Source organism: Rattus rattus, chromosome 1, assembly GCF_011064425.1.
Source record: "Rattus rattus isolate New Zealand chromosome 1, Rrattus_CSIRO_v1, whole genome shotgun sequence".
Classification (NCBI taxonomy): domain Eukaryota; kingdom Metazoa; phylum Chordata; class Mammalia; order Rodentia; family Muridae; genus Rattus; species Rattus rattus.
The window spans coordinates 35,993,099-36,018,174 of record NC_046154.1 but is presented as its reverse complement, the minus strand read 5'-3'; the positions used below and the strand labels follow the sequence as shown (position 1 = coordinate 36,018,174).

The 25,076-nt window shown below is 45.3% G+C and overlaps 1 protein-coding gene across 1 annotated transcript in view; it reads right to left on the bottom strand.

The window, feature by feature from the left end:
- Positions 1-13,275, bottom strand: part of Smap2 (small ArfGAP2) — a 47,180-nt gene extending 33,905 nt beyond the window's left edge. The window contains exon 1 of the mRNA XM_032898959.1: positions 12,774-13,275. Within this exon, the coding sequence (XP_032754850.1) occupies positions 12,774-12,876 (103 nt within the window). The 5' untranslated portion in view covers positions 12,877-13,275. The remainder of the gene's footprint in view (positions 1-12,773) is intronic.
- Between the last annotated feature and the right edge of the window lie 11,801 nt (positions 13,276-25,076).

Genomic DNA, 25,076 nt, shown 5'->3' with positions numbered 1-25,076 from the left:
GATGTCTACGGCAGTGAGGCAATTCAGAATGGCAGCCCCTACAGCAAAATCATCTCCAATGGTTCCAATCCAGGAGATGCCACCCAACTTCTTTAAATTAGAGGGGGCCCATAACTACTCAGACTAAAACATAAATAACAGCTTTGTGCAAATATAGCACAAAAATTTACATTGCACTATTATCTATAATGATGAAAACTGAAAGCATTTACTGTTACATAAAAGATGACATGCTCCCATGATGGGGCATGCATTATCCATAAATAAATGAATAAATAAATATGTTTACATGTTTTTAATGTCATCAAAATACCTATAATAAATGTTAAATGAAATAATAATGTCATAAAAATTGATGAAGTACAAACAATAAATAATGAAGAGTAAGAATTCTGGAAGCTATCATTTGCATGATTCTGGCTTTTCATACTTTCCAATTATTTTATTATGAATATGGTAAGTGCCATAGTCAGAAAAAAATGGCGGCTCTCAGCTCTGCTTTTAAAAGCAACAGCTTCTAATGCTCAGAAAATAAGTGCATCTCCCCACTCCATAAATCTCATAAGATTAAAAAAAAAAGCAAAACCCTGCTCTAGGAGTCTGTTCCTATGGCAACAAGTCTTCCCCTCCCCCTTAAATACATGAGCAGTCTAATGAAATGAGGATCTATTTTCACTCTGCCATAATACAGACCCTCAATCCGAGTCTGCTGAGCCGCCTCTGCTCAGACATGGCTCGTACCCAGGGATGATACTCAGGGGAACTAAACTGCATCCCCTGGTTCCAAAGCTTCATTTAAAGATGGCCCTTGCTCTCTTGTAAGAGCTGGGAATACACAGAAGCCCCACTACAAGGAAAGACCTTTTCTTAGATTTCCCCTGTCTGCAGTAATTCCTCTTGCCAAATTCCTCATGCCCACTTTCAGAGTGACAAAGCCAAGCCCTGTGCCAAGCAGCTACTCTGAGTAAATACACTTTCAACCCGGCATGAGAGCCTGACTGAATCTTTTAATTCTTTTTCTTTATCAAGTCTGCTCTAACATTAAAATTCATTTCCAATAGCCCTGCTGTCTGTAACCTGGCAAGCACAAGGGTCCTTGCTAACTCTTCTTTAAAGGCTGTCAGTTAGCACATGAGCTAAAGTATCAACAGCAACACAAAGACCTGGAGGCTGCAGACTGCAGACTAACACCTCATGCTCTACATAGAAAGTTCTTATAAGAAACGAGTTTTCAAAAGCTTAAGAAGTGCCAGGCGTGGTGGCACACACCTTTAATCCTAGCTCTTAGAGGAGGCAAAGGCAGGCAGATCTCTTTGTCTGAGGCCAGCCTGGTCTACAAAGTGAATTCCAGAACAGCTACATAGAGAAACCCTGTATCGAAAAGCCAAAACAAAAAACAGCATAAGAACAAAACAACCGTCAAAGTGATATTAAAGCAAATTCTTTCAAGTCAGAGCCAAAAATACAAGAGAACTAATTTCTAAATCCACACATTTGGGGACTTCCAGTCAGGTAAGAAAAGAGGAAGAAGTTAAAAGCAACATCAAGCTGTGTACACTTGGGGCAAACAAGGTAAAGCACATGAACCCACAGCTACAGACGGGTACTTTGAGAGAGGCTGGGGATTTACAGTCTAGCCTCCTCTAACAACTGCTGCAAAAGACAGCATGCTAGCTGGGTTCTGTCAACTTGACAGAAGCTAGAATCATGTGGCAGGAAGGAACCTCGCTCGACTGAGGAAATGCCTCAGCAGACTGGTCTGTGGGCATGTCTATTAGGTATTTTCTTGATTGTGGATTGATGTTCCAAGGCCCAGCCCATGATGGGCAGTGCCACCTCTGGGCAGGAGCTCCAGGACCATGTAAGAAAGGTAACTAAATGTGAGCCTGAAGCAAGTCAGTAAGCAGCTTTCCTCACACCCTGCCTCTGCTCCTGCTTGAGTTCCTGCCCACTTCCTCAGAGATGGGCTATGGGACATGTAAACCAGATTAACCTTTTCCTTCTCAAGTTGCTTTTGGTCATGGTGCTTATCACGGCAACAGAAAGCACACTAAGAGAAAGAGCTCTCTGAAGAAAGGAAAGGGAGATACTTTACTTCTACAGTCACCGTGCTGGGACACAATTATCCTCCCTCCTGAGTCCTTTACTGCCCTCTGTGCACCACAAATTGGGACCATATACATTCATTCGGCTGGGGGAGAGAAAACAGTAACAGAAAGCCAAAAAGATCCAGTTTAGGACTAATACATTTCCTGTAAAAGCTGAGCTGATGCTAAAAAATAAAAAAGAAAGGAAGGAAGGAAGAAAAAAGAAAAAGATGAACAAAATCTTTCTGCATGGACTTGTAAAACCTACTGTGTTTTAAAACTATAATCTCTACGCATACAAAACTAACCTGGGGTGCAAAAACTGTCTAATGTCTATGTTCACTGTCAATGAAAAGAAGGAACAAAAGAAAATCCTACTCCTCCACAAGCCACAGGATTCCAGGGCAGGTTACAGCCACACAGGGGGGAGTGTGGGAAAGGTGGAGAGTTGACCACTGAATACAACCCCCACAGCAACCTTACATTGCTGCATGGTCACACGTGAATTTGGCTCATCTCTAGGGCTTTCCGTGGGGAAGGACCTGCCGTTCAGCCTTCAATGGACCAGCATCCATAAAGCCTGTGGGGAAATACAGGATCCAGAAGAGTAGGGTAGGGAAGGAGAAAGTTTGAGAAAAAGAAGAGTCAGACAGTGAGAAACAATTATCATTATAAAACATGAAACTTTACAAAAGCATAGATGTGTCTTTAAGATGTACCTTTAGAGACAAGTATTCTGGCTGAAGAGAACTGGTGTTCTGGGGAAATGTTCAAAGCTGGCTGCAGCAGTGCATGCCTGTAGCACTGGTGCTTCAGAGGTGGTGATAGCATGGTTAGGAGGGCAAGCTATCCTCAGCTATGTAGGGAATCTGAGACCAGCCTGAACTATGCAAGGCTCCGTTTCAGCCTCCTCAAAATTATTTACTTACTTATTTAAAGTATAAAACGTAAGCCAGCATGGTGGATCCCTCAGGTGATCCTAGCACTCACTGCCTTGGATAAGAGGATAAGTTAAAGGCCAGCCTGGGCTACTCAGTGAGTTACATGGCAAGACCGTGTCTCAAAAGTAAATAAATAGAACCCAAACGACATTTAATTATACCTGTGAACTACAAGAATGCCTGTCAAAAAGAAATTAATTTTTCAGAGAAAAGTAAAAAAGGAATGAAACTTAGGTGATTTTCATAGTTGGTGACAACTTAAAACAATGACATTCCCTTAATCTGTGGAAAGTAACAGCCCCAAAACAAACATACTCACACTGCACCAAAACCATTTGCTGGCCTAGTTCCACCAAAGCTATTAACATGATCAGAGCCCAAATGCAGGTGACCTGATTCACAGAAAAAGCACTTGTAGAAAGTGCTGAACTAGGATCGCCTACACAAATGCTCTTATAGTCAGGAAGAGAATTAGCAGCCATACCGGGCAAGCTTTGCTTTTACATGGAGCAGTGACTTGCCTTGAAAGACTATGTACTTTTCAGGTTTAGTGCAGAAGAGAATAGACTTAGTGATGTCACTTTTCTTTTCCAGACAGGGTTTCTTTGTGTAGCTTTGGCTGTCCTGGAACTTGCTCTGTAGACCAGGCTGACCTCAAACCCACAGAGAGCCTTTATCACCCAGTACTGACTAACCTAACCCAAGTTCTTGGGCGACAGCAGACACCAGCCTCCAACCACTCACCGACAAGCCTAGATAAAGAAGCACATGGCATGAGGGAAAATGAACTCCATTGCAGCGCCTGACTGTCAAGGAAAGATCAAGCTATGCCTTGTCTTAAGACTGCCACAAAACTCTGTGTATCGTCATTACTAACTCCTCACCCAGCTGAGGAGGGGGGCAATACATATGCCTACACCCTGGGCTCCTGAGTATTGGAAACGGGGGAACTTATTTTCTGAGTAAGGAAATGATAGACACTCACAGCTGCTGGTGGAACAACAGTCAAGCAGTTTCAACCTGTCACACAGCTTTACAGACTAGGACTTACTGTCTCATTGCTTCCCACAACAGTAGTTAGGCTCCTTTACAAGTGCACGAGACGGGTTCCTATCTCTTGTCCACATTTGCCTGTGAACCCTTTCCCTAATAACTACAGGGAACCATCACATCTTGAAGAAGTTTTCGGTGCTTTTGTGTCTGCCAGAGCTTAGCTCCCACCCTTACTCTATTCCATCATAGGGAACCAACTACATTTCCCAGCATGCCCTGTCAAAGGGTTTCTGCATAATTTCCCTCAATGAGAGATCCTAATAAGAATAAAAGGAAAAAGAGGGAAAGAAGTCAGAGCTCTCTTATTTGGCCTGGGTTCTGGCTGCCACCAACAATTCTTTTCCATGCTCTGGATCAGACCTCATGGCTTCTGACACTTTCTAATTTCCTTAGCCACACAGTAGATCCTAGATACCACAGAATGCCTGTGATCTCAGCGGCCACTTAGCTGAACCCAATTCCCTGACTACAGGTTTGTTTCCCTAACTGGTCCTTGATTGAGAAGACCCTCTAATAGGTACACCAAACATATTTTTAAAACTATTTTTTAGAAAATAATTTTCTTTTATCCACATGTCCTATAAAATTTTTCTTCTAGTAAGTACAGATGAAAAGATTCACACATTCATTCATTTAATGATATACTTCATCTGACCTTACCCTATCACTGCTTGGAAGATAAGTGAACATAGTCCCAAGTCTTTCTCCTTGTGGGCTTACATGCTAGCGGACACTTCAAGTGCGCAAATCACAATTTAAGAAGTTAACTGTAGGCTGGGGATGAAGTGCGGTTACTAACTTCTTGCCTAACATGAATCAAGCTTTGAGCTCGACTCCTAGCATCATGTGAGCCAGGTGTGGTGGCTGCCTGCCTGTTCCTAGCACTGGGGAAGTGGCGAGAAGATCAGAGGTTAAAGGTCTCCATCAGTTACATATTGAATTTAAGGACACCCTGGGAAACACCAGATCCAGTCTCAAAATAGGAAAGAAAGGAAGGAAGAAAGGAAGAAAGAAAAGAAACAAAGGGGAAAAAGATGAACTAGAGGAAGGAAGGAAAAGAAAAAGAAGTGATCTGAGCTAGGTGTGGGTCTAGGGGCACAGGGCTGTAATCCCAGTAATTTAAGAGACTGAGACCGGAAGTTCAAAAGTTCAAACCAACCTAGGCAACTTGGAGAGGCTCTGTTTCAAAAAGTTTAAAAAGGAGGCTGGCTATAGTGACACACTCTTGTTTCCCAGCACTCAGGAAACAGAGCAGAAGAATCTTTACAAGTCTGAGGCTTCCTCTTATATAGGAATTCCAAGGTAGCCAGGACTACACAGAAAAACCCTACCTACAAAATGGGTTATTGAGGTGGCTGAGGATATGGCTTAGTGATGGGTGTTTGCCTGACGTGTGAGAAGCCAAACCCCCAGGACCACAAAAACAATTAGTTGGCCAATGCAGGATCACTGTCCTAACAGTGGAGGGATGTGGGAAATGAGTGAGTGTAAAGTGTTCTACGTCACAGAGCGTCCCTCCTTCCTTTTCAGTGTGGTGTGCTGAGCTGACTCCCTCCAGGAAAGTTCTACTACTCCGTCTACTTCAACTGAGTACTTGCTTAAACAGGAGACCCAACGTGCTTCCAAAGTCCAGCGTGTGAACGCGACAGACTCTTGCTGCACATTTTTTTTATTGGGAATAGAGCTGAAGAAAGAGTTTAACTGGGCTGGAGAGATGGCTCAGTGGTTAAGAGCACCGACTGCTCTTCCAGAGGCCCTGAGCTCAAATCCCAGCAACCACATGTGGCTCACAACCATCTGTAATGGGATCTGATGTCCTCTTCTGGTGTGTCTGCAGACAGCTATGGTGTACTTATATATAATAAATAAAATAAATCTTTAAAAAAAAAGAAAGAGTTTAACTGCTTAATATGTCACTAACCCTTTCTCCATAGCACCAGCACAGAGTCCGCAAACACAGATGCAGTGTACGCAATGAACACTGTGTCACAGCTACCAATTGCTCAGGTTGGAATTCGCAGGCAGAACAGAAACAGACAATGACTCATGTGATGAACAGTTATATAGACAACTGTACCCAAGAAAGCTGCCACCTACATCCCATAATGACATCAGATGACAAAGGCAGAAAAGAGGTAGTTTTCTAATTTATCTGGAAATGAGATATGCTACCAAGGAAGCACCTTACACAATCAAGAAGCCAAGGCAAATATTTGACACGTGGCCTGCTTGAGCATAAGAGCTTGTCCAGCTTCAAAAACAACAGCACTCTGTGGAGGTGACAGCACTCTACTGCTGGCATTTTAGACTCTTCTAAGAGAAATTCGTGTATCCATGAACATACACTGCCACACAGATGATGCAGGCTCAATGCTCAAACCTCTTTCACTACTTGGCAACAACCAAGCATTTCATGCCTGTGAGACTTAACTCTCACTAGAGAAGCAGATGGACCTACAGTGCTAGATGTATACAAGAGGGTATCAAGCATATTCACAATCTCAGAGCCATAAAAAGTCACCTGGAAAGGTGGAATTTTATAGGCCCCTGACTAGTTACCAAATCCTAACCCTCACACTACACAATATAGTCAAATCACCTTAAATAATACACACACACACACCATCACACACACACACATATACACACACACACACCATCACACACACACACACCATCACACACACACACACACACACACCACAAACCACACACAACCACACACACACACACCATCACACACACACACCATCTCACACACACACACACACACACACACACACACACACACACACACACACACACACACACAGCAGAGGCTCTGTACATATCTGCCTCCCCTTCCTACAGTGCAGCTCCCTAAGTTCACCTGGCGACACCCCGTGTACCCTTTCAGACGCAGCTTAACCGCCTCTTTAAAGCTGTGACTTCCTGAGGAAACCATTGTTGACTTCTTCGGTGCTTTTGCTGTTCCTGGACGTAATGCCATGGTTATCTGACTCATACATCTACTTGCCCATTAGAGGATCAAAGACCTCACCTTTGAATCCTACCATACATCCCTTGCACACTATGTCTGGCACAGAGTAATTAAAACTTTTGTTTTATTGGGGTGTTTTTTGTTGTTTATGTTGGTCTCTTAAGACAGGGATTCATGTAGTCTAGTTTGCCTCAGGATGATCTTGAATTCCTGATCATCCCACTTTAGGATACATTACTGAATGTGTACACACACACACACACACACACACACACACACACACACTCTACAGTGCTCTTCTTCTTTGCCACAGGGTGCAATTTAGAGGGAAAGCAGAATAAACACGAAGTGTCTCACAGGAAACAGCCTTCATATTGATAGTATGAGATGATTTAATGGTAACTCTGATAAGTTACTTCCAGTAAAACCTGTACTATAATCATGACTATGAAAATTAAGATGCGCCAACTGTAAAAGCTCAGAAGATATTTGAAGATATAACAGCAAGAAAGCTGGAAGTGAGAAGCAGAAATTCTGTCTACCTCTGGTGGAGTTTAACCTTAAGAAGGTTAAAAAAACGTGCCTGCATTATCGTATGCCACAGTCATGCAGCTAAAATAACTTAGAATCGACAGGAAAGTTTATGTTCTAAGGAATGATATTAAGAAACAATGGTGTAGCCATTAATATAAAGCAAATAAAAGGAAAGCTAAAGATTAATGTTCAAGTTAACACTGGGCTGGTGAGACAACCTTCCTGCCACATCTGTCCATTTGAGTTCAGTCCCAGGATCAACAGCAGAAACAGAGAACTGATTCCTACAAGGTGTTCTCTGAACTTCACACACGTGCTGTAGCATGTGCAGGTGAATATGCACACATGCAATTAAAATGTAGTACATTTTTAATTTTAAAAGGTTAAGATTTAGAGCTATTAGAAAACCTTCACACAAAGGAACTCCCCGGCCTAATCTTTCATACATGTTTGAAGAAGCAGGAAACATGCAGACAACCCTCAAGGGTCCTGTCAAGCACATTTGCAAAACTGCCAGGACTCCATATATAGGAAATGGTTTTGGCTTAAGGACCAGGGGATTACTGTGAGTCATTGTAACTGTGGCTTCCAGTAACCAGAGTATTTTAAGGCTATTAAGTAAAAAATGCAACGAATAAAATCAAGACAAAATAAATAAAATCAACAATGGCAAAAATAGCCAGACACTAAAATCCCAGTGTACAGGAGGCAGACATGGGGGTCATCAGGACAAGGTGGCTAGGCTAGCCAGAATCAGCCACAGATTCTCAACACAAACTGGAGATTGATTGAGGAAGACAACCAGTGTCCACATCGGGCTTCTACACAAACTGCACGCGCATATACGCGCATATGTCGTGAGACATGTAGATCCTCACACACATACATTTAACATGAAAGTCAGGTAAGGCAAGTCACTTGGGAGGAAGAGACTGGAGGATCACAGCAAGTTTACATCTAGTCTGGTCTACATAGCGAGTTCTGATCCACCCGAAGCTATGTAAACCTGTCAAACACAAAGGTAAGAAATCCAGTACGAGAGTGCATGCCTGCAGTGCAAGCTTTGGGGAGGCAGAGCAGGAGCAACTCAAGGAGGAAGACAAGAGTTCATTTAATCAGCCTCAGGTCAAGGCCAGCCTGTTTCAAACACAGTACAAGTACAGGTAAGAAACAGCCAACAGAGGGGTTGGGGATTTAGCTCAGCGGTAGAGCGCTTGCCTGGCGAGCGCAAGGCCCTGGGTTCGGTCCCCCGCTCCGGAAAAAAAAAAAAAGAAACAGCCAACAGTGGTTATACCCAGGAAGAGAACAGAGGTGGGTACGGGTCACCTTAGGACAATGGCTTTTCATTCTGCTGTCTTTTAGATTTTTTTTTTTTTATTTCAAACCACATGAAATCTACTTAAATGAAAATATATAGAGAAGATGAAACAGAGACAGTGGTTAGGTAATTAGAGGGGAAACATTTCACAGACAAGACAGAGAGAGAGAGACGGGAAAAACTAACAAAGCTCTCAAGACAGCAGACTCTCTCACACATATGTTCCACAAACCTGTCACATGTCTCTGCTCACTAAACAGCTCTGTTTCTCACAAACCTTGACACTGGTAATGACTCAATGGTGGACAGGAGTATGCGGGTCAGACAGACGGACCCCCCAAAAAAACAGTCTCTGAATGGGTTGATCCCAGCACATTCATGAACAGCTGGAGTGTGGAGCTAAAGGCCCAGCCTTGGGCCACTGTGACGCCAAGTACCACAGAAGCATGAAGCCAGGTCTCAAGCAGCCAGTTACCAGGGACACATCTGGTAACTGGCTGCGTCCTCACTCATGTATCAACACTCATGTACTCATTGGTCGATACATGACCACTGAAGTCAGTCCATTTAGGCATTAACTTGGGCGCTGTCATGATAAGACACAGTATTCTGAGCAGGGTCTCACATAGTGGCCTCAAACTAAGGATAATTGAACTTCTTCCTTCCTGCCTCCGATTCCTGATTGACAGGGTTACAGGTTTAGCCACTCAGATGGTTTACATTGTGACTTTTTGTTTGTTTTCATTTTTTAACACAGGATTTCTCTATATAACAGCCCTGGCTGTCCTGGAACTCACTCTGTAGACCAGGCTGGTCTCCAACTCACAGAGAGCCACCTGCCTTCCCTCCCTTCTCAAGAGTTGGGACTAAAGGTGTGTGACACAACCACTAACCATCGGCAGCTTTGTGTTTGTTTATTTGTTTGTTTGTTTTTTAAACCAAGCAGTGTCAAAGCAGTCCAGGATATTGGGGAACCTGGTTCAACAGGCCTTATACTGAGTAAAAAGAGAAGGGTGCCTGCTTAGTCTCTATTCCAATGTTTAAATGATGTTATTTTAAGGATCAACTAACAGGTGTCACTCCTAAACACGATGTTAAAAAGAAGAGTCGGGGGTTAGAAAAGTTACTCTGTGGTTCAGAGTTCATAGTGTTCTTTAGAAGGCCTGAGTTCAGTTCCCAGCACCCACCTCAGGGGAATCACAACCACCTGTAACTCCCGTTCCAAGGGATCCAACGCCCTCTCCTGGCGCCCAGGGACACCACACTCACACACACATAAGATTTAAAATAAAAATAAAATGTTTATGAGGCACAATTCTTCCTGAAAGTAAACAGAAACGTCAGGTGACAAGATGGCTCAGTGGGTAAGGAATGGTGCTTGCCAGCAAGTCTGACCACTTGAGTTCAACCCTCCCCCCCATGGTGGAAATGTCACACACACAAATAAATAAATAAATAAATAAAAACATAATATTAAACTTTAAAAAGAGAAGTCATTGTCAAAGAGCTATTTTGGAACATTACAAAGTATCCCCTGGTCGATAGCTCAGGTTACATCAACACACTAAATACTTATAGACAAACATTCCCCAGACCCTGTTTGGTGAGCTTTCAATTTTCTGAACAGGACAAGAGAAAGAAAAAAAACCCAAAAAACCAAAAGTAAACTCAAACCCAAATCTTATTTTAGTGAACAGTCTTTTATTTCTTCTTACAACTGCTGGTCCTTTTTATCAGGGCTGAGCAGGTCAGGGTCTACTGATGCAAATGTCTCTCTTTCCCACCCTCTGAGGACTGCCTACGTATTCATTACGAAATCTGAAAGTGGAAAAGAGGAACAAAACGAAGGAGGGGTTAACCGGCAGACTGGGCTGCACATTCTGCAGCTAGATAAACAGGCCTCGGCAAAAGCCTGCTGTTCAACAGAACTGGGAGATGATGGACACACAGGCATCTCTTTTCTAACAGTGGCAAACTGTGCTGAGAGGCATTTCTCACCTCAGAACATTCGGGACCCAAGGTTTTAGCGTCGGTGGCAGGCAGTGGCTTTGTGGTGGTTGTTTTTTACCTCCTATTTGTTAGCTTTGTGGGGACTGCACATGTATGTGCTACAGCGTCCACGCGGAGGTCAGGGGACAATCTGTGGGAGCTGCTTCTCTCCTCTCACCATGTGGGTCCTGGGGATCAAACTCAGGTGGGCAGTCTTAGTGGCAAGCACCTTCATCCACTGAGCCCTATCACAGGCCCCGGTTACTAGTTCTCACCGGGAATTAACTAAGTTCTCTGTCTGATTATACCCAGGAAGGATATTAATAAAGGGCAATGGGGAATTTGGAGGACGACCTAGTAAGTTAACCTCTCTCTTCCACATGGCATAATTTATTGGGATGAGTACATAAAAGAACAACATGAGTACAGGGGAGGGGGCGGTTCTAAAAAAATCATCAAAAACGGCATCTGGGTCTCTGAATGCGGCAATGTTCACTCAGTGGGTGCCTCGCTGAGACTTGGGAATCAGCAACTGAGGACATTAGAGAATTTGAGCAGAACGAAGATGCTCCTACATTTTAGACCAGACCTTCCAATAGATCTAACAAGAATCAACCTACAAGAAATTTAAACTCCTCCGCATAAGCTGAACGTTGAGGAGGGAGATGTGGGGACCTGCTTCCTAACAGTCCGCTGATTTGCCTACTGATAGAGGTCACTAAATTTATTACTAGGAGTCTAAATCAATGCATCATCATTCTTGTGCCCTCCTTACATAACCTTACTCTAAAATACACCAGAATCACACGCAGCAGGTTAAGCGGGTTAAGTATCTGCCGCTTTCCTCAACATTAACACACACACACACCCGAATGTTCTCAACTACTTTATACCCACAAGCTACATGGCAAATTTAGGAAATGAACTAAAGTGAACACTCCCTCCCAATCATTGCTGCTTGTAACTACAAAGACAGGTAGAAATATGTCACTAGTAAATTTTTCTACCGTGTCGACCTTTAATTGTATCACAGCGTGAACCTTTACTGGCACAGAAAGCAAAGGCTAAATGGCTGTGGCCAATTTACACGACCCTTCCTACTTCACCTCTAAAAGTGTAGTCACCAAGAAAATAACAAATTGGGGGAATTCCTTGCTTCCTTTGCTCCCTGCTTGAATGGGTCCTGCACCACAGCCCAGGTCTGCTAGTTTCCGCCGCCACACACGCATGAGGCCTCCACAGCCCAGGTTAGACTATCTAGAAATCCGCACTGTGTCACTGCATAAGGCAGCTTCTCAGTGCACATGACCTGGGTGAAGAAAGCCACTTAAGCACTCAATCAGAGCTCAACGAGGTGGTAAAATGACAGGAGTTGCTAACGAAATAGCAGATAGCAAGGAATGCCACCTTTAAATATCATTTCGACAGTTTTTCTCTTCGTCATCTCACCTTCCTCCTCGCCACCCCCACCCCCACCACACTGCAGCTCACCCACTGCTTTGCCAAGTGAAAGGCTGCCAGCTCTGGATGACAGCGAGCCTAGAAGCCATTCAGAGTCTGCAACACAGACATTCTCACCTGAACACACCGGGCAACCCCACCCCCGCCATACCATCCCCACATCGCTGACGCCTTTGACAAACACACACACACACACACACACACACACACACACACACACACACACACACACACACACACACACACCAAACTCCGAGCCTGAGGAAACCCAGCAGGCTCATGAGCGAGGGTGGCTCGCGTTGTCACACGAAGAGGACTCGCCCCTGAGCTCCAGAACCCCCTCCCCACTCAGGCCACCGCCACGCCGCCGCCCCGCAGCTGGGCCCCCACCGGCGCCCGGGCCGCGTTACCTTTGGACTGGCAGTCAGCACAGAACTTGTTATCTTCCTCCAGCAGCAGGTTGGCCAGGACCGCCTGGTACCGATCCACGTCCTTCACCGACTTGCCTGTCATGGCCAGGGTGCCGGCGGGGGCAGAGGGCGACGCGCCCCCTGCGCCCCCAAGAACCGCTGCCTGGGTCCTGGGCTGAGGTCTCGGGGTCCCTGCCCAGGCGGTCCTCCCGCCTGACCCCGAGCCGCCCCGGGGTCAGGGCCGTCCGCCCCCCGCCCCGCTGCCCCTCAGCGCGGCGCCCCCTGGCGGGCTTCGGGCAAGGCAGGGACCCGCGGAGGCTGCGGGACCCCAGAAGCGGCTTAGGCGGAGCGAGTTCTCGGCCTCAGCGTGCGGGACGCACACTTGACCCCCGGTGCTGAGGGTCTGCCCGCCGCGCTTCCCGCCTCGGTTTCCCTGGCAGCTGCGCCCAGCTCTGCCGCCACCTCCACCGCCTACTTCCGGCAGCTCTTCCTCTCCTCCTCCACCCAGCCCAACCCGCGCATGCGCCCCGCCCACCGAGCCGCACTGGGCTCTTCCCTTGGCTCCGCCTCCAAGGAGCCAATCCGGGAAGAGCCGGGGGGCGGGGCTTAAGTGGAAGCGGCGGGAGGGAGGACACGCCCCCTGCATGTCCTTGGAAAAGAATGAATGAAGCCCGGTGGAAAGCAAGCAGAGCGAAGAGAATAAAGTGAAAGGAACGACCAACATTTACTGAGCTCATACTGTGTGCCAGGTACCGCGCTAAGCGTTTTCTATCAATTAGCACAGTATGCTCTTCACAGCAACCTTTATGAGATGTGTATTTATTATCCTTATATAATACAAGGGTTGTGGATATTCCAGACTCCTTCAGGTTAGTCTTCAAGAGACAAAAGGACTGACCCTCTGACCCCAGTTAAAGAGACAATACACCCTTCCTCATGATCACTTCTAACTTGGAATGCCTCCTGCCACCATATACATTAGCCTTCTCTGTGACTACCGTCCTTTTTGAGTTTTGTTCTGACTAGTGTCTAGGTAGAAATTTTCTTTCCTTTAAAAAAAAGTATTTTTGAACAGATTCTTCCTAAGTAGCCCTCGGTGGCCTGGAACTTTATATTGTAGATCTCGAACTCACAGAGATCTGCCTCCAAAGTGTGTGTGTGTGTGTGTGTGTGTGTGTGTGTGTGTGTGTGTGTGTGTGTGTGTGTGTGATGTGTGCAGGTGCCCAAGGAATCCCCTGAAGCTGGAGTTACATGTTGTTAAGAGCTGATGGATGAGCTGACCAATATGGGTGTTGGGGAGGAACCAGGGTCCTATGAGAGATTACCAGTCTGCTGAGCTATCTCTTGGATTGTTTGGGGGAGAGCCAGTTATGGGGTAACAGGGAGTAAGCAACTACTTAAAAGTGATTATTAACTATTATTTTCCAAAGCCACTCTTGTTACAAATAGAGAACAGTAGCTGTCTTGAACCCACTGCCATCTTTCTTGTGTACACATTCCCCCCTTCATTCATCAGATTCTTACAGGAAACTGATAGAAATCAGGATGTGCCAAAGGAGAGGAGAACACTGCTTCCTGATTTGTGCTCTTAAGGAATTCTTCTGAAGGCTAGAAGGCTAGAGTGATAGACCAGGGATGTTAGCAAAACAAAGTGTTCATTTACTTCTAATACAGCACTCTTGTCCATCTCTACTTCTTCCCAAGACCAGGACGCCCTCAAAAATGTTTATATTATCAAAGGGAACTTATTTTATTAATCAGAATAATTTATTTCTCTGTCTAAAATGTTTTCATTCTAGTAGGGTCTCAAAGAATTTACTTCATAAACATCCAACTTCATAAAGTATCTTCCTAAGACAGATCTATCAGACTAATTATCTTAGTTGTGTTTAAATTTTTTTTTTTTTTTTTTGAGACAGGGTCTCATTATGTAGCCCTGGTTGGCCGGAACTCACTATGTAGACCAGGTTGGCTTTGACCTCACAAAGCTCTGCCTGCATCTCCCTCCTGAGTGCTAGGATTAGAGGCATTGCAACATGCTGGCCTTAAGATTGAGCTTTAGGGGTTGGGGATTTAGCTCAGTGGTAGAGCGCTTGCCTAGGAAGCGCAAGGCCCTGGGTTTGATCCCCAGCTCCGGGGAAAAAAGAACCAAAAAAAAAAAAAGAAATCAAAATGAGGGTCAGCAGTTAAGAACACTGGTTATTCTTCCAAAGAACCCGGGGTTCAATTCCCGGCACCCCCCATAGCAGTTCATACCTTTCTGTAATTCCATTTTCAGGGGATCTGACACCCTCGCACAAACATACATGCAGGCAGAATGTACATAAAATAAAAATAAATTAAAAAAAAAAGATTGAGCTTTAATTTTTTTTAAAGATTTATTTATTTTATGTATACAAGTACACTGTAGCTGTCTTCAGACCAGAAGAGGGCATCGGATCCCTTTACAGATGGTTGTGAGCCACCATGTGGTTGCTGGGAATCGAACTCAGGACCTCTGGAAGAGCAGTCAGTGCTCTTAACTGCTGAGCCATCTCTCCAGCCCGAGCTTTAATTTTTAAGTATGTGTATGTGTGTCTATGTGTGGGTCTGCACATGTAAGTTCAGGTGCCCTTGGAGTCCAGAAGAGGACATCCAGTTTTCTGGAGCTGGAGTCACAGGTGGCTTTGTTCCACCTAACTCCTCTTGCATGACGATTTCACTGAACCATGCTCACCAGTTGAAAAAGCCTTTGGTAGCTTCTCATTTTCTTCCACTTGGTGTGAGACTGCACAGTATGGAGACGAGGCACCATTCTGAGGTCAGATCACCCAGGTCGAGATCCAGTGTTTGAATTCTGTTTGTGTGGCTCTGGGAGGTTGCTTAACGTCTCGCCTGGGTATTTTATCTGTGAAGTAGGAATGATATTGGTGTCAACTACTTGTTTCACCGGATTGACGCAAAGCTTCACTGGCCCAATACCTATAAAGCATTTAGACCAACTCTCAGCACATAATGAATGAATGAATGGTAGGGGATCAACACCCGTTGTTAAATATGTCTGCCTTTTGGCCTTATCAGACCATGGTAGGGTTTATTTACTGATCTGCTTATAGTCAGACATAGTCCATGGGCCAAGCAGAAACATGTTGCTTTATGTGTGAAGCCTTTATTTGCTGCTCTGACTGGAACACACTATCCGCAAAGGACAGACAGTCGAGACAGACTGAAGCATCAACTAGAGAAAACATTGACCTTGCTTCTGTTCCCTACAAGGGCAGCCCTGGAGGTTCCAGGCTAGGCTTCATAATCAAAGCCTGAATTTATCTCATATAATCCAGAGCTCTCCACTAATCCAAAGTTAAAAAATAATAAGTAATGAGCAACAAAAGAAGTCCTGTGTTAAAGTCATCAAGTTGTTTTCTTTCTTTCTTTCTTTTTTTTTTTAGATTTATTTATTTATTTATTATTATATATAAGTACACTGTAGCTGTCTTCAGATACACCAGAAGAGGGCATCGGATCTCCCTACAGATGGTTGTGAGCCACCATGTGGTTGCTGGGAATTGAGCTCATGACCTCTGGAAGAGCAGTCAGTGCTCTTAACCACTGAGCCATCTCTCCAGCCCATCAAGTTGTTTTCTTACCAAATTGTAACTTAGTTGATCCTAAACAAAAGGATACATCAAAGCCAGAGATGGTGGCACACAGGTGATCCCAGCATTTGGTAGATGGAGGCAGGTAGCTCAGGAGTTTAAAGCTAGCCTCAGCTACGTAGTGGAGATTAGGCTATCCTAGGGTTACAGGAGATCTTGTTTTAAAACAAAGAAACAGAAAAAAAATAGAGCAATAAAAGAGAAAGACCATAATACTTGAGGCATATTTATCCGTCCGTTCCCTTTTGTGTTTATTTTCGTAGCAGAGTACCTTGCACCACCTGCCTCAGAAATGAGTTTTCCCCCAAGCCGCCATGCTAGAGTAAGCTCTGCACCAAAATGCCCAGAGCAGGACTCCAGCAGTGCTGTGGGGACATGTTTGGACTGCTGCCACATGGAGCTTTTCCCTCCAACGTCTTCTAGCTAAGAGATAAAATCTCTTGAGTCACACACGGGACTAAAATAGTTTCCAACCCACTGGTTAGTCAGGGTACCAATTTAGGGTAATACCAATTAAACGGCTTTGTCATTAAGCGAGCTGGACTAATTTTCTATTTTTCCTGTCATCTCTTCGTCAGCTGTCACGGTAAATGAGCTATGGATCTCCGGTGAACTCGGAGCCTGTTTGGCTAACTCCAGCCAACTCTCGCTTCTTTCGGATGTGAGAATGTGCTGTGACTTCACTGTCAGCCTTGAGAACTTGGCTGCACAGAAGAAGCCAGCTGTGAGCCAGCCTTGCATGCCGGGCCCCTCTCTCCTGCTAGAATTTCCATATGTCCTCTTCCACAGCCAGACTCTCAGAAGCCCCTCTGCTACTGTTGAAGGCGCCCACTAGGACAGAGTCAGTGCTCTTTACTTAGTGGCACTGTGTCGTGATGTTCACAGTACTTGGGATTCCAGAAGATCGGCAGTGTTTCTTTCCAGATAGAGAATGGCTTCTCCTCATCTGTTTACACATTGTACTCTGGACTCCAAATCATCCCTGTTTGTGGGTTGGCCTTTGATCCTTTCCTGGCAATGCCTAGATTTCATGCTATGCAAGTCTGCCATTTTCCTGTGCTCATCTCTGTCAAGCCTCTTTCTCTGTCTTCCTTTCTCTGCCCGACTGTCGATAAACTTCCATAACTATTCAGTGGTACCGGTCCTGGGAGAGGCGGCTGGGCCAGCTCTGTGTAACTACAGCTCAGCAGCTCCCTGCAGCCACCATGCCAGAGAGATCCTGCTAGCATCGTCTCCAGTCACATGCAAGAACAGACAGCATCCAAGAGCTGTATGAATAGCTCCTGCATTTCCAGGGCCTTATGAGGGATTGGGTAAGCACACCTGACCGAGGCTTCCTGGGAGAGACTCTGAAGTAGAATGAAAGAAAATCACCCCACACCACAGCACATCCACTGTGAGGAGCAAAACACCAGGGGAAAGGTTAAGACCAGAAGTTTCCAGAAAGGAAAAACCAGTCACATGTAGAAGGACCAGGAAGGAGAATGGCACAGAGTTCTCAACAACAGCAGGGGAAGCCAGGAGACCATAGAACGGTGCCTTCAAAATTCTGAGAGAAAGAGCTGCCAACCTAGAATTCCAAGCTAGCCTCCCTGCTGTTCTAGAAGCACTGTGGATCAAGGGAGGTTTTTTTTCTTCCTTTCTTTCCTTCCTTTCTTTTCTTTCTTTCTATTCTTGCTTTCAAACTTATAGCTCCCCCTGTGGCCCCACACATTCTATCCGCCCTCCATCCCACCCTGGGCCCCAGCTTCACTCCAATGGAGGGCATGAGCCAGATCCCTGGAAGCAGGCTTCTGGCTGTGCTCAGCCATTGGCCAAAAATAGGCACAGGCAGGAAACCAAGTTGCTTGGTTTCTCTGATTTTTTTTTTCCTGCTGCCAGAGGCACTTCCTTCCTGCACTGACAACAGCATTCCTTCGAGGACCTTCTCCCACAGCTAAAGCTCTTAACCACGATCTTCCGGAACCCTCCCTGTTGCCCCAGAGTTTGAGGGTAGCAGCTTTCTGCTGATGCTGGCCTCAAGATAACAGCAGGGCCCCTCTTAGGACTCTCTGCAGCTGCCTTTTTCACATTGGCCACGAGCTTCTGATTGGATCCTATCCAAGCCACCTCCTGGGCCTACACGATCCAAAAAGAACACTCAATGCAGAGACCCAGCAAGTATGGAAAACAGAGATAATGTCTCTTCCCAGTTACGTAATGGTGGAGCCCAGGGTAAAGGTCATGAAGAATAGACCAGCAGGACAGAAGCTTTGGCATGGACGGAGCCAAGAAGAGACTGAAGCTGACAGATTAGCGAACGTGTTAGACTTTACTAAGAGGAACTCTGACCGTGCTGGATGTTGATCGTGTACCCCTCTAATTCCAGCCCCCCAGAGGTGGAGGCAGGGCAAGTCCAAGGCTTTGTGTTACACAGTGAACATAGTGAATTTGAGGCCAGCCTGGGCTACCTAGCAAAACCCTCGCTGGAGGGGGTGGTTGGAGGAGAGAAACCCCATCCCCGAGGATTAAGAGATGAATTAATCATAGATTCCTAGACAATTAAAGCATTTCAGCACAGAGTGACCATTTGGCTCCAGAGAAAACAAAGGCTTAGCCAGTGAGGAAAATCTAATTGGTAAATGCAGTGGTCGACATGATATAGGCAGTGAACAGTAGCAAGGTATTGTTACTCAAGTATATCAGGAAATCGTTAGAGAGAGACTCTAGGGATAGAACAAAGAAATATATATATCTTGATCTTGCTTAGCAGGAAGAGATAAACAAAGATGAGGGAGAAGGGTAATTTAGCATGCTGTTTAGTCAAACCCTTCAATTACAAAAGAAAGCTCCTTAAGGGTTGAAAATTGTTACTTTAAAGGAGGGGGAGTGGGAGGGGGGGTCAAGTGCATAGGGGTGGGGCAGTACTGGCAGACAAACATTATAAACCCCATACATTGAGTCTTGAAGTTTAAGGTTTTTCCTCTTAAAAAATTTTATGTGTGCGAGTGCTTTGCCTGCCCGTATATGTGTGCATCATATGTGTGCCCAATTCCCTCAAAAGTCAGAAAAGGACACTGGTCCCTTGGAGCTGGAGTTACGGATGGTTGTGAGTCACCGTGTGGGTGCTGGGGGTTACACCACAGTCATCAGAAAGAGCATCCGTGCTCTGAAGTCTCAGGCACCAGCCCAGTCCCCTTGGATTGTTTTATAAATGATGTTTTAATGAGGCGAAAGGACAGTTTGAGAGTCAGCTCTCTCCTTCCCCACTAGGTGGATCCCAGGGCCAGGATTGGAGACAGGCACGTCTACTCCCTGAGCCTTCTCACCCGGCCTCTTGAGCGTCTTATTTCATTTTGGGTTTGGGTTTCATTTGTTGTTTGTTTGTTTTGAAACAGGGTCTCAAGCAGCCCAGGCTGGCCTTGAATTTACTAGATTTCGGATCAGGACCTTCAACTCCTGATCCTGGTCTCCCAAATGCTGGAGTTACAGATAGGAGCCCCAACCTGGCTTAGTGCTGGGAACCAAACCCAGTGCTTTGTCCACACCAGGCAAAACTATACAGTCGGGCTGCATTCCCAGCTCCACGTTCAGACACCTTTTAGATGGAGGTGATGAGAAACCCAACTGGGCTTAAACGAATAACAGTTTATTCTCACTGAACAGGAAGTTCAGAAGCAGGACCGTCGTTCACGCTGACACGGCTCCCTGACGATGCCATCAGCAGCGGGGTGGTGTGTCATCCTGTGTTGTCTTGCTCATGTTCAGCGATCCTCAGTCACCGGATGAGCAGCATCCGCATCCCCTGAAACTTGTCACAGCAGGGGGTCCTCTCTCCAGATCCAAAGAGAGACAGAGACAGAGACCATAGAAAATGAAAGTTCAACTGGGCCAGCCCCATGGCTTAGTGACTAGAGCACTTGCTGCCAAATGAGATGAGCCAAGTTTGATCCTCAGGACCCACATGGTGGAAGGAGAGAATTGACTCCTGCAAGTTGTTCTGTGACCTCCACATGCACACTGTGGTACCCATGTTCCCTGACACACACTGCATACACACACACACACACACACACACACACACACACACACACACACACAGATAGATAGATAGATAGATAGATAGATAGATAGATAGATAGATAGATGATAGGTAGGTAGATAGGTAGATAGATGATAGGTAGATAGATAGATGATAGGTAGATAGATAGATAGATAGATAGGTAGATAGATAGATAGATAGATAGGTAGATAGATAGATGATAGGTAGATAGATAGATAGATAGATAGATGATAGGTAGATAGATAGATAGATAGATAGGTGGATGGATGATAGGTAGATAGATGGATGATAGAAGGTAAATAGATAGATAGATGATAGGTTGGTAGATAGGTAGGTGGATGGATGATAGATGGATAGGTAGATAGATGATGGGGAAGATGGATGATGGAAGGTATATAGATAGATGGATGGATAGATAGGTAGATAGATGGATGATAAGGGTAGATGGATGATAGATAGGGTAGATAGGTAGGTGGATAGATGGATAGATAGGTAGATGGATGATAGGTAGGTAGATAGGTAGGTAGGGTAGATGGATGATAGAAGGGTGCATAGATAGATGGGTAGATAGGTAGGTAGATAGATGATAGATAGATGATAGAAGGTACATAGATAGATACATAGATAGATAGATAGATAGATAGATAGATAGATAGATGATAGATAGATGATAGGTAGGTAGGTAGATGATAGATAGATAGATGATAGATGATAGATAGGTAGGTAGATAGGTAGGTAGATAGATGATAGATAGGTAGATGATAGATAGATAGATGATAGATAGGTAGATGATAGGTAGGAGGGTAGATAGGTAGGTAGATAGATGATAGATAGGTAGATAGATGATAGATAGATAGATAGATAGATAGATAGATAGATAGATAGATGATAGGTAGGTAGATAGTTAGATGATAGATAGAGTTTAAAAAGAAAAAGGAAGGTTTTTCATCTGACTCACTCTGCTCACCACTGATGATGTTTGGCTGTTGCCCATTTGTTTTTGTGCTCAGCCCTTTCTTTAGGTGCCATATTCCTGAGCTATTCAGCTGAGTGAACCCAAGAGACCTGCAAAGAACTTCCTTCGGCCAGAAATCAAGTTGGCAACTTCCCTTGACTCCCTGGTTGGGCAACTTGCCCAAACAAATTTCACAACTGGTTTCGGAACAGGAAGTGGCCCAGATTTGCAAATCACCATGCATACCAACTGCACAGTCGTGCTGCAGCTTTGTTTCTTCCTAGGAAACAGATGTGTCATCCATTGGCACCAACGCCGTGTTCTCAAAGTTTGAGAGAATGCAGCTTCCCAGGCCTCTTCTGACTTGGCCCTAGGCTCACACTGTCATGGAGTAGGGACCTCAGGTTGACACACTGACCTCTATTAAAGGAGATTAACCTTTATTAATCCCCCAAAAACTATAGTATATCAGATTTGATTTCAATGTTTCAAGTGTTGACTCACTGATTGGTGGTCCTAGTAACCCCTACTGAAAGCCTTCACTAGAAAGCATGTGGCTTCCTGTTGTTTGTTTGTTTGTTTGTTTGTTTTTGACAATGTGTCTAACTCAGAGTGGTCTCAGACACCCATACAGCAGGGTGTGACCTTGAACTCCAGACCCTCCAGTCTCTACCACCTCCTGAGTGCTGAGGTTACAGGTGTGTAGCACCAACCACATCCGGGTCAAATGATGTATTTGAAAGCTCAGATGCCAAACATTGATAGCTCAGCAGGTAAAGGTGCTGGACACCAAGACTGAGAAACTGAATTCAGTCCTTAGAACTCACATGATGGAGAGACCGACTTCCACAGCTTGTCCTATGACTTCCACGCACACTCGCGCGTACACACACACACACACACACACACACACACACACACACACGGGAGGAGAGGAGAATAGATGCAGGATGTAAAATATCTTGTATCTGCTTTATGATACATAATAGTGATTCTGCTTTATCAAAGCTTAGCATGATAGTGTGAGCTTGTAGTCCCAGATATGTGGGAGGCTGATGCAGGAGGATTGCTTGAGCCCAAGAGCTAGAGACCAGCCTGGGCAACATAGCAAGACCAGTAAAGACCAATAAAGCAAATCAACACGCCTGGGACTTGATGGTTGGAACTGATTTTAAAACAAAAGCCTGGCTGGCCATCAGGATAGTGTTTTAGAGAGAAAGCTGAGGCTATAGGCCAGGGAATGAATCTGTTGCTAATACGATCAAAAGGTCAGAGCATTCTCTGAGAGAAAAAAAAATGCCTTTGAAATTAAGTGTGTGGCACACATATCCCTCAGTTAGCTCAGGGGAAGCCAAAAATAAAAGTGGATCGTCCACTCCTGAGCCCCGTGCTGGCTTGAGCCTGTTTTTAATCTGTGGCAGGCGCTCACACTTTCGATGAATCTATACTTTTCCATAGAAACAGGCAGGGTATCTAAGTGGAGGGCAGTGGCACACGCCTGTGATCCCAGCACTCGGGAGGCTGAAGCTGGAGGATTGCAAGTTCAAGGTTTCCCAGGACTATGTAATCTCGGACTACACAGGGAGATTCTCAAAATCCAAAAGGAAAGAAGAGGAGAGGAAGGGAGGGGAAGGGAGGTCTGGGGAGAGGAGGAGGGAGACCCATAAAGAGATCTAATGGAATGAATATGCATGGCTTACGTAAGAGACCCACAAGGTTATTGAGGATTTAATACCAGAACAAGCATTGGGGTATGAACCAAAAGGGGGAGAATCTGAGAGAAGAGAAAATTCACCCCCGCAAATCCCACCGACAGGAAACTACCCAGATGCACACGCGTGCTACCTCTCGTGAAGAAGGAAGGGTGTGTGAGGGGTCCACAGGGGACTGACCACTCCTAGGTCCTGAACCTTATTTTGGAATTGTTTGGAACTGTTCCTTCTGTTTCTCTCCCTGCATGGGATGTCTGTACCTGGTGTCCTGTGTCTATCCCACCACTGTATTTTGAGAACGGAGGCCTTGTTTCAAGCTCCGTGTGTCCACAGGGCGTGATCTATAGTTGATGAGTCTCATCCAAAACTTTTTTTTTTTGGTTCTTTTTTTCGGAGCTGGGGACCGAACCCAGGGCCTTGCGCTTCCTAGGCAAGCGCCCTACCACTGGGCTAAATCCCCAACCCCACTTTTTTTTTTTTTTTAAAGATTTATTTCTTATATATAAGTACACTGTAGCTGTCTTCAGACACACCAGAAGAGGGCATCAGATCTCATTACAGATGGCTGTGAGCCACCATGTGGTTGCTGGGATTTGAACTCAGAACCTCTGGAAGAGCAGTCAGTGCTCTTAACCGCTGAGCCATCTCTCCAGCCCCTCATCCAAAACTTAACACAGATCAATCAGGGCGACCTTGGAGAGAGGTGACTGTATTTAGCATGAAGGGTCTGCCCCCATGAATAGTTAGGGACCAGAGAAAGGGTGGAGGTAGGCAGAGCGATGGCCCTCCAACCATGTTTATGTCCTTAGTCCTTCATAACTTGTGAGTTTGTCATATTAAATGGGGGAAGCAAGTCAACAAGATGAGATCAAGTTAAAGATTATAGGACAGGAAGTGATGTCTGGTACCTGGATGGGCCCAGTGTTGTCAGAGGTTCTCCTTCCAAGTGGAAGAGAGAAGCGAGGGAGGTTGTAATACACCTGAGCCAGTGAGATGATTCGGTAGGTAGCCAAGCCTGATGGCCTGGATTTTGTCCCATGAACCCACACAGTAGGAGGAGAGAAGCAATTCCTAAAAAAAAAAAAAAACTGTCCTCTGACCTCAGCACACGGCCTCTTGTGTACGCACGTGCACGTGCACACTCACACACTCCAATAATTAAAAACAATTTTTATTTCCCTGTATTTTACATGCATTGATGTGAGAGTGTCAGATCCCCTGAAACTGGAGTTACAGACATGAGCTGCCATACAGGCGCTGGGATTTAAACTCAGGACCTCTGGAAGAGCAGCCAGTGCTCCTAACCACTGAACCATCTCTCCCTAAGAACAATTTTTTAAAAAAGATCTTACCAGAGAAGAGTTTCGGAGAGATGTACGATGAAGAAGGGCACCTTGAGTGAAGGAATGTAGGATTCTTCTAGAAACTTAGGAAGGATGGGAAGTGGATTTGTCCCTAAAATCCTGAGAAAGAACCTTAAGCTGCTGACAGAGAGATAAAATGGGCACCGAGAGTCTGACTTAGGAGCAGTTGCGCTGGTGTTGTGGCTCAGTTAATCCAGTGGTATGGTGAAGCCCTGGGTTCTTGTGGTGACTCCGTAGGAATAGGAGGAAGCAGGAGGACCAGCTGACCAAAGGTCCTACACAGGGACCAAGCTGAGATTGGTCCCGGGGGAGGGGGAGCATGCAGTAATAGAGGCTAAGGAGGATGAGTAGTAGGGGTGGAGAGGAGAGAATGGCTTAGAAAATATGTGCATGTATTTGCCCTAGCCAATAGGACAAAGGGTGGAGCCACCGGCTGTGTGGGTCACGCCGGAGGAAGAGTGAGTTTGTGGGCAAGAAGATAATTTCATTCTGCACATGGGGAGTTGGTGCTACGTGTGGAACATTCCAAAGACAGTTGCATAAGTAGGTCTCGAGCTCTGGGGGGAAAACAACCGATAATTAAAGCCAATGGGGT